At 47.2% G+C, this 15,907-nt stretch overlaps 1 protein-coding gene across 8 annotated transcripts in view; it reads left to right on the forward strand.

Moving 5' to 3' along the window:
• Nucleotides 1–2,495: 2,495 nt before the first annotated feature.
• RAVER1 (ribonucleoprotein, PTB binding 1) overlaps nt 2,496–15,907 on the forward strand; it is a 317,338-nt gene continuing 303,926 nt past the window's right edge. For all 8 annotated transcript variants that reach the window (XR_013610968.1, XR_013610969.1, XM_078689186.1 and 5 more), the window contains exon 1: nt 2,496–2,788. Coding sequence is in view for 6 of the 8 variants with exons in the window: in XM_078689186.1 (XP_078545312.1) it covers nt 2,582–2,788 (207 nt within the window). In the remaining 2 variants the exon portion in view is untranslated. The remainder of the gene's footprint in view (nt 2,789–15,907) is intronic.

Below are 15,907 nucleotides of genomic sequence, written 5' to 3' on the forward strand. Positions count from 1 at the left end.
TCCCGGATGAGAGGCTGAAATCGGCAAAGTTCGGGGAGCCGATCACAGCCGCGAGGTGAGCAAAGATGGCGGCACCCAGGGTGGAGCAACACGGCTGGGATGATGGCCGGGACGGAGCCGGGACAGATCAAAGCGGTGGGTGTCCCCGCTTCCTTTGCCAACCGCAAGCCCTGAAATAAGCCCAGAGAACCCCCCCCCAGCAATCACACCGGAGGGGCAGAGCGGGTGCTGGTGCGGGCTGCACTGCGATCCCGCGCGGCAAGCGCTTCGGAGACAGAGCACCATGAACAGCCAGCGGCAGGAGAGGCAGTGCCCCCCCCCCCCCACGGATGCGCTCGTGGACAGTGAGCACATCAGAGACGGGTGCAGAGGTGACGGCTCCTACCGTGCTCAGTATGGAGGCAACATTAAAGGGGGTCACCATGCAGCCCCTGCCGAGAAAGGTGAGCCCTGGCTGCGCTGTAGAGAGCGCTGTAGAAAAATGCCATTCTACCCCGGTGATCACCAGGCCCGTCTGATGTTACAAAACAAGGGAAGAAAGGTGCCGAAAAACAAGAGTGAGCACGGGGTCGTCCCCCTTGTTTAACTTTCTTTTTCTGACTTTGTTGCCTCCCATTCTGCGATCAGCTGCCTTGGCGCCTGAGGTCTTCCTTCCCTGATCCCTGGTCTCCAAATCGAAATCCTCAGCCCCAGCTCCTCATGGACGATGAGGCTGTGACTTTGCTGCGGACTGCCTTTCTACCTCCGGACTTCCTGGCTATGGCAGCCCTCTTCCTGGACTTTCGGACTTGGACCTTTGCACTCCCCGCCATTTTCCTTTCTTTTCATGACTCGCTTCTTCTGCTACCTCTCTCCTCCGCCATTTTAGCGTTCTCTGACTTCTCCCCTCTCTGCCCTAGAGACCTTTCTATTGTCTATCCTGTTGCCTCTGACACACTCCTCGCTGTCTTAATCGTTACTAACTGCTTCCCTCTCTCGTTTGTCTCACTTTCCTGCACTTCTCTGTCCCTCCCCTGGTGCTGTGACTGCATCCCCCCTCCGACTGCATTCCCCCTCCAACCACACTTAATGAAACTCTGCTTTTCTGTATATAGAGATAACTCTCTTCACTAGTATATGCAGTAGACCGTTGTGCTCTCTACCTTTCCTATGTGACTCTTAGAGTATATCCAGTCATATCCCTTCCCTATATATATAGAGATAACTCTAATCACTAGTATATGCAGTAGACCTTTGTACTCTCTACCATTCCTATGTGACTCTTAGAGTATATCCATTCGTATCCCTTCCCTATGTATTTAGAGATAATTCTAATCACTAGTATATGCAGTAGTCCACTGTGCTCTCTACCATTCCTATGTGACTCTTAGAGTATATCCATGTGTATCCCTTCCCTATGTATATAGAGATAACTCTAATCACTAGTATATGCAGTAAACCTTTGTACTCTCTACCATTCCTATGTGACTCTTAGAGTATATCCATTTGTATCTCCTCCTTGTGTGTCTTTACATCTTGTATATTTGCAATTTTTTTATGTTTGTATCCTTTATGTAACGCATGTAATACTAAGTCCTTATGTTTTTCAACTGGTTCTTATGTAAAGCGCTCTGACACCCTCGGGTAAAGTTCGCGCTATATAAAATACCATAAATAAAATAAAATAAATAAATAAATAAGGCACCCGTACAAATAGCAGCAGCGCTTTACGGGAGGCATAGACAAAAGCCTGGCAACAAATAAACCAGGTTTTAACTGAATTAATAAGCCCCGTAGGAGGAGCGCAAATACAGCAAAGCACATTATAGCAAGGGAAGATCAAACCGACGGGGAAGCTTCAGCTAGTTAGCTCCGTGCTGTATTTCTAATCTCCCCTCTGACGTAGGGGGAGATCAAACCGATGGGGAAGATCAGCTAGGTAGCTCCGTGCTGTATTTCTAATCTCCCCTCTGACGTAGGGGAAGATCAAACCGATGGGGAAGATCAGCTAGTTAGAACACCGGCCCTGACTGCTAAACGGGCGAGAGTTGCCGATTTCGGCACTATGGATCACACCATTGCAGGTGGTGCCAGTCCAAACAGTATCATTTCTTTGTCAAAATCGATTAGATTAACCGCGCAAATAAAATAAAAGTTACCTTTCACAAAGGAATCTCCAACATTCGCATCCAGTGCCACGCTGTTTTGATCAATGTTTATTTTTTATCCCAGAGTTTACCTTAATGGGTTTAATCGATAAAGTGCAGTTCGGTAAAAAAAAAAATCATTGTAGTCTGTAACATGATAGCCGGTATTTTATTTACATTTTTTTTGGGTGCACTGCTATAAGAATTTACCCTAAAAAGTAAAGAAGCGTTGTAATGGTAATATACAGACGCACCTAAATCAATCCCCCGTTCGGCGTGCTGCTCTTTTGACTGCTCTTGCCGAGAGCGGATCTGATGGGCATGGACTAGAAAAGAGCGTGCCTGACCTGACGTAGGAGGGTTGAAAGGGGCACGCAGCCAATGTCTGCGAGGTGGGAGGAGTCCCGACAAGAGCCGAAGTTCAGGGGCTAACACACGATTCAACGGCGGTAAACATGGCGGATCCCGGAACGGAGCAGGGACCCAGGGCTCGCCGGCGCTGGGGGCAGGAGCCCGCCGAGCTGGAGCGGCGTCAGCCAGAGGAGGAGCTGCCCCCATTGAGCCCCCAGGAGCGACAGAGCCGTCTACAGCGCACCCGAAGAGAGTTCTATAACCGCAGGAAAGTGCTCGTTCGGGGCCTGCCAGGGGACACTGGCAACCAGGTGAGAGGAGTGGGCAAAGCCTTCGGGCTGGAGAAGTGAGTTACCAAGCACGTAGAAAGTTGAACATTACCCCGAGGGGTAATGGGAAAGGAGGGGTGGGCTAGGACTGTCCACTGTAGTCCTGTCTTTACTCCCGATAACTTCTGTTTCCAGGTACGCAGAGTAGTGATACCAAGATTTAGGTACTGAGTTTTTTTTGGAGGGGGTTGGTCATTGTCGATAAGTATCACAAGGGCTCCGTATGCCTTGGATGCCTAGGGCGCACATTGACAGCTGGATGCAGAGTGAAGATGACCATTCCGACAGGAAAGGGACAATAATACATGGCATTGGAAGACCGTACTTGGTGGGTGCAGCGGGTGTTGCAGGTTACAGAAATGGGGAGTAACACAGTGCAGGGGATAAAAATATGACTATATATGGATTTTGAGGCTCAGGGAAGCCCTAGAGAATTGTTGACGACTGGAGGTACCACCTTATATTGGCGTAAACCATGGAGTGCGGCAATTGAGAGTTCGCAAGAGCACATAAGACAAGGTAGGAACAATTCACTGCTAGAAGATTGAGAGAAGCCATGGCAGGAAAGGGGGGGGGGCTTGAGAAAGGGCGCTGCAGAGGGAGGGTGGTGCAGGGAGTGGGTCAAGGAGGGCACTTCAGGGTAGGCAATAGATGATGGGGAGCCTTTGGGAGCACATGATTAGGGGAACTACCGTGTGAGGCGGTGATGACAGAGGAATGTTGTCTAAGGGTAATGAGGCAAAGTATGTCAGAGGGTTCAGATGAGTTGAGGGGAGAAGGGTGTGCTGCAGGAAGTGGGAACGGATGACTGAGAATGCCACTGCTGGGGATGACCGAAGGCTGGAGGGGATCATTATGAGAGGGGAGAAGGGGCGAAGTATTGTAGGTCCTTCATTGAAGTAAATCGTTGGTGTATTGGCAAAGTTGGGTGCCACATTGGAGTGCGAGGATGGCACACTAAGAGTCGGTCGCCACATCACAGTGAAAACGCATGAAAAGGGGGTGCTATCCAGTACTTAAAGGATACGTTTGAAGGGCTCGGTTACAACTATTGTGTTGTGATTTGCAGTTGTGACTTTGTCGGGCTGTCTTGGCTTTCTTGCGGATTTGTTCTTTGGGTGTGAGGTCAGTGTCCAGGGTAAATCTAACCTGCTACATGTTGGGTGAAAGTTGTGGTTCGAATCAATCAGTGTTCATGTCATTGAGGCAGGTTCCGTCTAGTTGCCTATTGTTCTTGGCAAGCAATATCAATTCTATTTTGGATGTTTTAGCTTCAGGTACATGCTGTATATCATCATCTGGATAATGTCCTGCCAATGTAAGTAAATGCTTTCTTATATGAATTAAGATTCCTACGATAAGGGGGATACTGCTAAAATGTTTTAAACTGTGCATAACAATAGATAACCTTGGAATGCATCATGTCCTTGCTGTGTTACACAGGTAAAAGTGTTTTTTTAAAAATATTTGCAAATGAATGAGTTTATTTGTAAAGCACAGCGTTCACGCCAAGGAGCATCTTGGCGCTAACGGAAATGACCTAGAAGAACTGTGGTAGGGACAGATTAAGTTAACACATGAAATGTGTCAAATGAGATCTAGCACAGTGTGGTCTGGGGCAGCAAAGATCCAGGTTTCTAGCAGTTTTGTAAACATGGGTTCAGATTGTGCAAGTCTCCACTGGGAGGGAAAGGTATTCCAGGCTTTCGTTCCCAGGACAGCCATTGCCCCCCCCTCCCTAGATTTCAAATGGAAGGTAGGGGATGATAAAAAGTTTCCAGAGGATGACCGCAAAAGGAGTTTGGTGGTATATGGACTGATTCTGGAACTCGGGTATTTTGGTCCTGTTGCCCTGGTGGCCCTGTAGATGATTATTAGACTTGTGAAAATAATCCTTTTGTGAATGTGTTGCCAATGCAGGGTTCTAAGTGCTGCTGCTGAAGAAGAACCCTTAGGTAGCTTGAGTACTAACCTAGCTGCCGCCTTCTGGACTACATGTAACCTTTTCAGAACAGTCTTTTTAGCTCCTTCATACAGGCTGTTGCAGTAATCCAGACGGGACAGGATCAATGCTACGGCGACTGCTTTCCTAGCGCTCGCAGGAAGTAGATGGAGGAATTTTCTCAGGATCTTTATCGTGTGGAAACACAAACCTGCCACAGCAAGAGCTTGCTTGTGGAAAGACGGTGTGAGATCGAACTTGATCCTTAAATTCGTCACAGTATCTACTGCGTTCGGAGGTTGAGCCTTATTTGGCAGCCACCACTGTTTAGGCATCACGAGATTAGATTTTCAAAACAGCATAATTTCCGTTTTTTGGCTGTTACATTTGAGATGGTTGAGTTTCATCCAGTCCATAACTGCAGTTGATTTCTCTTCAGCTGCTGTAGAATTTTTATCGAGGGTAAGAATTAACGGTGTATTATCAGTGTATGAAATGGATTCGATGTCTATGGTGTCAAAGTAAGCAGCGGTGTTGTATATAAAGATTTAATAAAGTTGGGCTCAGGGACGCGCCCTGTCGGACTCCGGATCACAGCTGTTTTTCTGTGGATTTGTAGCGACCCAAGTCTTACTATATTACATCTGTTTTCCAAAAAAGATGATAGCCAGCGCCTTTTTGGTGATGCCACTATTTGCAAGCCTATCAGAATATCATGAGCGCATGTGTCAAATGCGGCCGATAGGTCCAGCAGAACCAGTACCGCATCCATGCCCTGATCTAGGGCAAACGTTAGGGTTTCAGAAATTGCACTATTACTATTGTTTAATTATTACCCGGTGTTTACGAGTTAAGTCTCTAATGTGATTTATTTTAGGTCCGTTTTAAATACTGCTAAAACTCTGCCAATTTTGCACTGAAGCTGTTGGAGCCTGTTTTAGTTAGAAACAGAACTTACTAGTATATTGGGAAGGCACTCTGGGATCTGGGTGCTTGATTCCGGCTGAGACCGGGGGCTGCACTTGGCAATGCGGGCCGCCATTTTGGTGAAGTACGGTCAGCGGGCTAGTCTTTTTCGCCCCAGGCGTTATAATTGATAGGGATGGCTCGTGCGCGCAGCGGGCGCGCCAAAGGCAAGCCCGTCTGCGCTCGACCAGCGCTCAGCGCCAGTACTCCTGTAGGTTATGGAACTGGTAAGCCAAATATACAGCAATACTCTGGTGATTACTTGCGCAGTGTGAATGGCAGGGCTGGAGTGGTGGGGTGCCCACATATTAGTCTTGATAAGGAGGTTCCCTCCTGCTCTATGTGTCCTAAGTGTAAGGTGGTGCTACCTGCCCTACTTTACAGACATGCTAACACCTGTAATCATACTAGAAGGAATAAGACAGACACATCACAATTGCAGGGGCTGAAGTGCATTCTGCTGAATGCTAGATTCTTGGTAAAGCACAGTCTGGAGTGAGCTAGGCTATTTGAGGAAGAGGCAATAATGGCTGCCTTTATCACGGAATCTTGGACTGATGAGGCATCTGGTCTTGATTTAGTTAAGGCTACGCCCCCAGGCTACTCTTGCTACACCTTAAATAGGCCGTGGAGGAAAGGGGGGGGGGGGGTCTTGTGGTTATTTACCACACCTCCATCAATGCAACTTTTGGAACAGCATCCATCCAGATTGCGAGGCATTGGAGTTCGGCCTATACTACTCACATCAGGCTTCTTTCAGAGGTACTCCCCTCCATAGGCCTCCTGGCCTTAGGAGACCTTTGTTTAACATCGGTGGGAATTCTGGTGGAAAAATGGCTGTGTGCCAGCTCCTATACCTTACTGGGAGATTTTAACTTCCATTTAGAGGCGCATACAGACCCAGATACGATGACGCTTTTGGGCTTTATGAAAAGCGTAGACTTGAAACAGCATGTGGTGGGGTCTACTCATACTGCAGGGCACACGTTGGACGGGATCTTTTCCAACAACCCACAACTTACTGTTACAGGTCTGCTGCCCCTGGTCTGGTCAGACCACGTGGCAGTATGCTTTGAGCTAGTGGGTTCCTATCACCATGAGATGGGTAAACTAACCAAGAAACAAAGGATCTCCAGAGCATGGAATAAAATTGATGCTAAAGAATTAGAAGACCTGTTGAACTCCACCTTATTCTATCCGTCTGTAGACATTGAAGAGGCGATTACTCCATATTCTAACTGACTCAAGGTAGCCAGCAATAAGTTGGCGCCTAAAAAAGTCTCAAACTCTAATAGAGCACGGCCTTCTGCCCCATTGTACTCTCAGGAGCTGAATGATCATAAACTAAAGTGTAAACCGCTAATTCATCAAACTCCATTGTCAGATGCGAGTGGCGCCACTGAGAATCACTGAGAACCAGAGTGTACAGTGCGCTTGAAAGGGGTCCGTGACCATTGATTATTCGCCGTCTTCCAATATAGGGATATATTCTATCCATGAAGCAGCTGCCATCAGTATAGCTTGACAGGACTGCCTTGAACTCCACCAATCCGGTTCCTGAACTCCATGCGAACATCCTCCGGTACTTCATGATCTATCCAGAAGGAATCCTTGCATTTTCATTATTACTAGACTGGCTGTATCGCGCAAGATTGTTGCTGTTGTTCCCCTCCCTTCCACTTTGCGCCCTGATGATGGTGTGGCCTTAGAACCGGTCGTACACCGAAACGCGCGTCGGCGCTTCAAGTTTGTCCCGCCATTTTGGCATGTAGCCTCTATTGCTCCTGGAGACATTGCGGGACCCAATATATCGCTAACAACTGGCTATCGAAGTGTGATGTGTATTGTATGTATGAAGAATGTACGAGTTAGATCGGAGGGAGTGATTGATTGAAGGGATGTGTGGAATGTGGGTTGAATGAATTTACTGTATATGATGATATGAATTGATCTTGTCTTATTATTATTACTTCTGTGAGCACTCCATAATCATGCCCATAAATAGACAACTAGCCTGCCTGTACATTCCTGAACACATTAAGCTCTGAAGCGTATGCTTGCCCTTCTTACCTTCAGGTTTCCAGCTCCTCCCGCCTGACGCTGCCCATGGGCCCCTACAAGCTCCCTCTCCAATGTGGCGAACTGACCCCGTCGGTGCCTGCTCTCCTTTGATGCTTCCAAGATCTCCCCCCCCCCCCCCCCGATTTGGGGACGATGAGATCTCCCATGGGGCGACCTGTGGCGCCTTGAGGGCATGTAGACCATGTTGGCTGAACTAAGGGGGTTCAAATCAGTGTATTCCCGTCTGAACACACTAGCAACCCAGCTGGAGAACATGGAAGAGCGACTCTATCAGTAAGAGGCCCGCATCTCTACCTCTGAACATCACATTTCTGATTTCGATGATGCTGGTCCTATGACCACTAAACGTATAAAAACTCAAGAAGCTTCTCAAGCAGAGTGCGGCGAAAGCTGAGGATGTGAAGCGAGATCGTGTAGAAACCATATACACGTAGCCCGAATTGCAAAATCCACCAACACCGATCGCATAAGTTCTTTTGTGGAACACCTATTCATGGATGTCTTTGGCAGGGAAGCCTTCTCGTCCACATCTGCAATCGAAAGGGGCCATAGAACTCTCTGCAGGCTCCTGGCACACCATCCCAGCTTATCAACTATCCGGATCGAGATGCTATTCTGCACCTCGCCCGCGAGAAAGGCACACTGCAATACCAGGGTATGTCGCTTTTCTTTTTTCATGATTCAACCCCAATTGTACAGGAAACACGCCACAAATTTAATTACGCTAAGCGAAGGCTAATGTAAAACACTCCATGCTATATCCAGCGCAAATACTACTTCACGGCAAGATCCATATCTTTGACTCTCCTGCTGAAGCCATCCGGTTTTGCAGGCTGTGCTGTGTTAGACCAGCCTCGCCAGACATTGGGGGTGGGGGGGGATGGGGTGTGACTCCAACAGTTTGCTACTACCTTTTGGTTGTTTAAAATGTTCATGGGATTCACCGGAAGCGGATTACTCGCTATCTGATTTTGGGGGGGTAGGTTTTGGGTGTTACTATGTTTTACCATTCTACTTTTGCTATTTACTTTATGCAGGGGAATGACCACATAATGGGCATTGCATTGCGTGGTAGTCCCCTACCTTTCTGAATGCCTGCACCCATTGTTGAAACTGAGGAAATTACATTGAACTGCATAACTTTACAGGGGTATTTTATAAGACTTACAAAATGGTACTGATCCCTCACCTACTTGAGGTCTATGCAGGATCCCATACTCGCTGAAGCCTCCCCCTGGCAATGCGTGAGGCTGTAATCGCATCATTACTAAAGCCAGGCAAGCCCCCAGATGGGTACACCTCATACAGACCACTGTCTTTGTTGAACCATGACAATACAATTCTAGCGAAGGTCCTTGTCCCTGGCTATTCCCTCCTTATGGACAAAATAATTTCCCCGTTACAATCTGGGTTGTCCCGAATCGTTCCACGCAAGGCAGTCTTCGGACTAAATGTGCCATTTTTAATCGGGTCAATCCCGAGCTCCCTGCCCTACCAGTGTTACTTGACATGGAAAAAGCGTTAGGATAGCTTTAATGACCTTTCCTCTTTGGTACACTGGGTAAGCCCAAGGGTGTGAGCTTGTTCGCCTACTGTACCCGACCCTACTGGCTTGCCTAAAAGTGAATTACACTCTTACTGACCAATTTGTGCGAACCCGCGGCACAAGGCAGGGGCACCCCCTGTCTCCTCTTCTATTTATTATCTCCATGGATCCCCTGTGTATGACACTTTCTGGAGTGCCACTTAACGAGGGGCTTGCATTTCCATTGGGCCCCCTCTTAGCACCTATGTACGTGGATGATGTAATGTTATTTATCAGAGACCAACCTCTCCCCTCTGGGAAGTTGTCTGCTATGGGACGCTCTGGTCTCACGATCAGCTGGAGTATATCCGAAATCTTCCCCTTGGCTGACGCCACAGTCTCTTGTTCCCTGGTGTTTCCCATAACATGGTGCACAGACACCCCCCCTCTTATATCTCTGCATCTACCTCCATTGATAGAGTTCTGAGGTTATAGCTTAAACTATGACTCCTGCCATCAATAAGATACCATCCCAAATTAATCAAAGGATTAAACACCCTCTATCCATCACGGGTAGATTAGCAGTTCTAAAGATGGTGGTATTACCCCATGTTTTTTAATACATATTCCTAAACATCCCTATAGTTCTGACAAATAACTTCTTTGACACTTAGGGGCCGATTAGGATGGCGGACGGACTTGCGTCCGTCTGCCATCCCAGAGGTGGAGGGACCGTCCGCATGGGCTGCGGCGGTCCCTCCGTGCAAATTAGGATGTGACCGCCACCCTGGCGGTCACATCCTGGATATTTAAAAATTGCGGCGGGTGCTGCTTCAAGCAGCACCCGCCGCAATGTTAAAAGTGCATGTTTTACATTTACATGCACAAAGCGGCAGGCACCGCGCGGTGCCTGCCGCTTTGTGCATGTAAATGCTGGGGGGTACCATAGGTACCCCCCACCCGTCCACACCCTGGGGGCCCGCAACGGGCTCCCAAAATCAAAAGTACACATGCTTTTCCACGGCGGAAAAACCGCCGCGGAAAAGCATGTTTACTAATGTTTCCTAATTTGGCTGGCGGTGTCTGATAGACACTGCCAGCCAAATGAGAGCTTTTCCGCCGCGGTTGTAATCCGACCGCGGCGGAAAAGCAGCGGACAGAAACCAAGACCCACCAGCCATCGTAATGCGGCGGTGGGTCTTTGGTGACTCCGCAGAGGATTTTCTGCCTCCTCCGGGCCGGAGGTGGCTTCCGCCGGCCCGGAGGAGGCGGAAAATCCTCCATCCTAATCGGCCCCTTAATGTGGTAGTCTCACGTGCTTTATGTGGGCCGGCAGACTACCCAGAATCAGCTGGCAAACCTGGATCCTGCCATATGAATGCAGTGGTTTGGTGTCCTCGATTTCTACTATTTATTTTACTATTTAGAGGCGCAGGTGCATTTTGCATACCACTCGTTCCATTATGATGCATGCCTCCAAATCTTGAAGCTGCAGTGGTCATAAACCCATCCATACCCACTTACCACAATCTAAGCATGTGGCTTACCTAGGATTTTTCCCGAAATAGACTCTTCCAGCTACATGCTGGGCTTGGATGGGACTCCATCAGTGCCAGGGTTTTGGTCATTTGTACTTTACTCATGTCCCTCTTGCAGACAGCCCCTTGCTCCCGATGACCACAGAAACACTCCCCACTCGGACTTTATCCACTTGGTGATTGCATAGGCTGTACAACATCTTTGCAGGTGTCGAAATACGCTCTGTCACTTCGCTTATTGAAAGACACAACGTATCAAACATGGACAGATTTATTTTGCATCGACTGTACAATACAGTACGCACCACAATTCTGACTGCTCTGTCACAACCTCCGGACTTTCCGCCATTGTCCTAGGTCATCATGACCCCAGACGGTTCTCACTTGGTTTCACGTCTATACCATGGGGCCCTCTCGTTGAGACCCGTCATGGAGAGGGGGCACGGGCGGCGTGGAAGAGATCTGAGTAGTCCATTACCAGACAAAACATGGTACTTTTGCTGTTAGCAGACTCCGCTAGATTCTAATAATCATTGACCCAAACTACTACATTTTAAATACCTACACCGTGCATACACTACCCCTCATTTGCTACCCAAATTAGATTCCAGTAAATCACACTGCTGGCCAAGATGTGCCATGGAACATGCTGATTTCTTGCACCTGCATGTAACTGTGCCTAGGTATTTGCATATTGGGAAAAAGTGTTTCACGTTGTATCACAGATGATCAAGACTGAGCTCGTTCCAACTCCATTAATGTGGGAGTTCGGCATTATGCCGCTATTCCACTCTTGTTAACGAAGCGCCAGGTGTCTCTAAATAGGGTTGACATCAGTCTCAATGGTTAAGGGATGGATGCAAGATCTAGTGTGTTGTGATACCTATGATACTTCCAGCACTGATACATACGGCAACCACTTCAAAATTACTAATTACCCGTTTAGCCTGATATTGGGGATTCTGACTGTGTCTGAGTCGCACACCGTCCTGGGACCAGTACCCATAATCCTGCAGTGTAAGTGCATGGTCCTATTGCTGAATATATGGCTAGAGCCCATATGATGAATGTCCCTTCGATATGGGTTTGCTTTCCAGGTATTTGCCCTGCTTGCTCTCCTATTCTTATTTCCTCCATAATGGCGCCATTTATTTCTTTTACATGTGGCTTTTTTTTCAGGTTTGCACAAACTGATTGTAACTTCCTATTAGCTATAAATTCCCCCCCATGCATTTACATTTACTTGTTCTACTGTCTTGTATTGTATTCTTCTCTAAAAAAATCAAATAAAGGAATATAAAAAATAGGATTGAGGCCAAAACACAGCCCTGGTTTACACTCTTCCGCAGTGTAAAGCTAAAGTTGCTCTAGCCAGCAGGACAAAACCTGAAGTACGCTGAGCAATCATAGTGCAAAGCCCGCAAGAGTTGGGAAAGTCGTGGGTCCACCCCCAAGTCATTCAATATGTCCCACAGTTTAGATCTTATTTTGCTGTTGAAGGCACTAGACAGATCCATGAAAGCCAGGCCGATGAAGCCCTGCTTCACGATGGTATATTTGCTAATAAGCCAGCATAAGTTAAGGCATTGCTCCACCGGGCCTAGCCCCTCCCAAAAACCATACTGTACCTCCAAAAGCGCAATCGTCTCCCTGACCCATAACCGGTGCTTCAGCACAGCCCTCCCTGCAATTTTTACTGCAGAATCCACCAGGCTGATCGGTCGATAGCAACTTGGGGACTGTCGGTCACCCTTCTTAAAGATGGGCGCAATGATGGCAGTATGCCATGAATCAGGGAACTGGAGAATGCATTTAAATAGTTTCATAATTATGAGGCCCAGAATTCCATCACAGATTTATACAAGTCCATAGGGACCCCCATCAGGACCTGGGGCCTTACTAGATCGAAACTAAACTTCGTAATGGCTTCCCTGATCTCTTCCAGGGTAAATTTCAGTGTTATTGGGAAGTCCACCGCTGTCTCCCTTCTCTCCAGGGGCATACCAGAGCCATATAGAGCACTAAAGTGGCTCACCCATGCCTCTGGGCTAATGATGGTAATGACTGAATTATCCCTGGACCCCAGAGTGCTGAGATCAATGACTGCTTTACAAAAAGCTCTGGAGTCCTTCTGCCAACAGGACTGAACCAGCCTCCCCCTTACTCTTCGAACCTCCTTGCGCCTACTGCGCAGGGCACCTTTGTACTCTGTTCTATGCTCTTGGATCTCCAAACTATCCCTGTGTTTCTCCTTCAGAACCCTATGCAAGTTTGCTGATCCCTTTCTGCAACCAGAAGTAAAGCCATTTGGCCCCATGGGTGTTGGACCTAGTTGGCTTCATGAGGAATTTGCAGATAGCTTGCCCCAGTTGGGCAAAACTGTTGACCTCAGCCCGCTGGTCATCCAAGCAGGGTAGGCAATCATTTAGCATGTCCAGATGGTTAACACACAGATTTTTTTTTTTAATCAAAGCCACCAGATGAGCATTCCTCCACTCCAAGCAAAGCCCCCGAGACTTGACAGTTGGGGATGCCGTGGAGATGTCTTTGGCCCTATGTTCACCTTGTGGTACTTGAACCCAACCACAGGGAGTCGTGGTCCCTCAGTGCAATAGAGCCGTTCCTTGGCACCCTCGCCATTAGTACTCTGGACACAAAAATATAGTTGATAATTGACCCATATTCCCCCTAACCTAGGTAGCATTTGTGTAAAAGGTAGAATCCACTGCTTTACAGGCGTTAATAAGATCTAATGTATTGATAAAGGTTAAAAGAGCCTTGGCTTTCCACTGCTGAACTACACCTCCTCTGCTAACTTCATCTAGGATGGTTACCTCATTAGCCTGTGGCACATGACCAAATCTGATATTAAAGTCTCCCCAGCCGCGATTTGAAACCATGTTTGCATGTAGGCTAGTTACTGTCAAATTAGTACAGGCATCCGTTGCAAAAGTTCCCATTAAAAAAAAATATATATATATATATACCATTTGGCCAGGTCGAGTGGAATGCTTGAACTGCGGTACTCCCAGTACATATCATACAAATTTTGCACTCCAAGGTAACTCAGAAATAGGCCATTAGCCCTTCCTTTGCTCTGCCAGAGAAGGAGGGGTTGCAGGAGCCATGTAGACAGCAAACCCACCCAAACGGACAACTTCTGTAGCCCAGGTCTCTTGTAGGAATATCATGTTGTAATTCAAGACCAGAGTAGCCCAGTTGTCATCATCCGCTTTATTGGCTAGCCCAGCAACTTTCCAGGAGAGTGATTTTACTTGGTGGGTGGTGTCAACCGGGCCCACCGAAACAGTATACCACCATGGGCAACCTCTGAGTTTGCTGAATGGGGGGGTGGGAGGGAGGGAGGGGAGGTGTAATAGTTAAAGGCCTATAAAAGTGCCAATGGGTTAAATCTTAACATTGCTGGCCTTATGCTGTCCTTTGGCAAAGGCCCCAATCATGTTCCCAGCTGTTCTCCTGGTTTCGAAAAGTGACACAATCACCCAAAAATTCCTTGTGCACTTTACCTACCCAACCAACCCGTCAGGCCAGAAGCACTTCATTGAATAACTTGTCTCCGTGCCAGATATTGCCATGAACCCAGAGGATGGATTTAGGAATCAAGTCCTCAATAGACTCCACTGAACTGGGTCCTAGAGTTGGCACATCAACAAGCACAAGGGGCAAGCTGCAGGTGGGAAGTCGCATCTAGAAATGGAGCCGGAAGCCTGACCAAGGTGATTACTGGTTATGGAGCTGTTGCTGCGAGCAGGAAAGGCCCCAATGTGGCACCTCTGCATCTCGTAATTGTGGCACCCCTGCACCTGGTAAGCTGATGTTATTCATTGGTGCAGTTAGCTCAACTTGTCTGGATCCAGGGATCTCGTTCTTTCTCCCAGCTTTCAGTGGGTGGGTATGTTGCTGTATGCTGGACATAAAGGTCCTGGCATTCAAACGAGCCAGTCTGGTGCTCCCAAGGTCCTGCCTTTGGGTAAGGTTTGTTAGTTTCGCCTCAATAGTCTCCAGGATGTTAAGATGTGCAGCAGATACTTGATTAATAATCTTAGTGAAGAAAAGCTGTCAATTGGAAATTGAGTGGTTTTGTCTCTTTGGCACTTTTTTGTCACTGGGCTGTATTATTGACTTCTTGTATGAGTGTGGCATTTGACTAGAAATGAGTACTTGGTGAAATGGGGGATTCAGTAGACTGCTCCACAATGATTGGTCTTGTTTTATCAGTGCTATCTGAATCCCATTAGACGTGTCTGCGTGCAAAATTCTGCACTTAAACATTTTTTTAATTGGTTATTATTTCTTCTTTGGGGCTCAATAAGCTTTTGTTGATAAGGGACCATGGTGTAACTGGCATAGAAATGTAACTCCTAAAGTCCCTGTGACAGTCATGGTACAAAATCGTTTTGTGTTTTTTGTTGTAATTGCATTTAGAAGAGAAGTCCATGCATGTTTATTTGAGACAATTTGATATTTATTATTGATCATTAATTTTATTTTCCAGCTTTTAGTAGCCCTATTCCAAGAGAAAGAGTGAGTTTCCCTACGTTTGTGCCTTATTACCGCCCTAAAGTTCTGTTTGCATAAATCGTTTGATGATTAGATTTGTCTTTGCTGTTTTTGTTTTGTAGGCACCTCGCACTGCTGCATGTGCGGGAGGATAGAAAGGTAAAAATTTGTCTTAAGTAACACTTCTCAGATGTCGTTCAACGCAGTGCTGCCTGATTTGTTATGTACAAACTCACCTAGTCCTGGTTTATTAAAGGTTTGCCTGAAGGCTGAGTGATGAAAGTGCAGGGTGATTTGCTGCGGGTCATGGTCACTCTTGGGACTTGAAAACTTTAGCGCTTTCCCAGCCCGGGAACATCATCCCCCCCCTCAATGCACCACATTTGGTCCCAACTGGGATTAGTATTTGTTAATTCGAAGTTTATTAGAACTTATAAATTAAATTGTAACTCCAATTCTTATTCAAAGAATCATAGATTGCATAATGTAGCTCGTATGCTGAAGCTTGGGTAGTCAAATGCTTTTAT

This window comes from Lissotriton helveticus, chromosome 1_1 (assembly GCF_964261635.1).
Source record: "Lissotriton helveticus chromosome 1_1, aLisHel1.1, whole genome shotgun sequence".
Taxonomy (NCBI): Eukaryota; Metazoa; Chordata; class Amphibia; order Caudata; family Salamandridae; genus Lissotriton; species Lissotriton helveticus.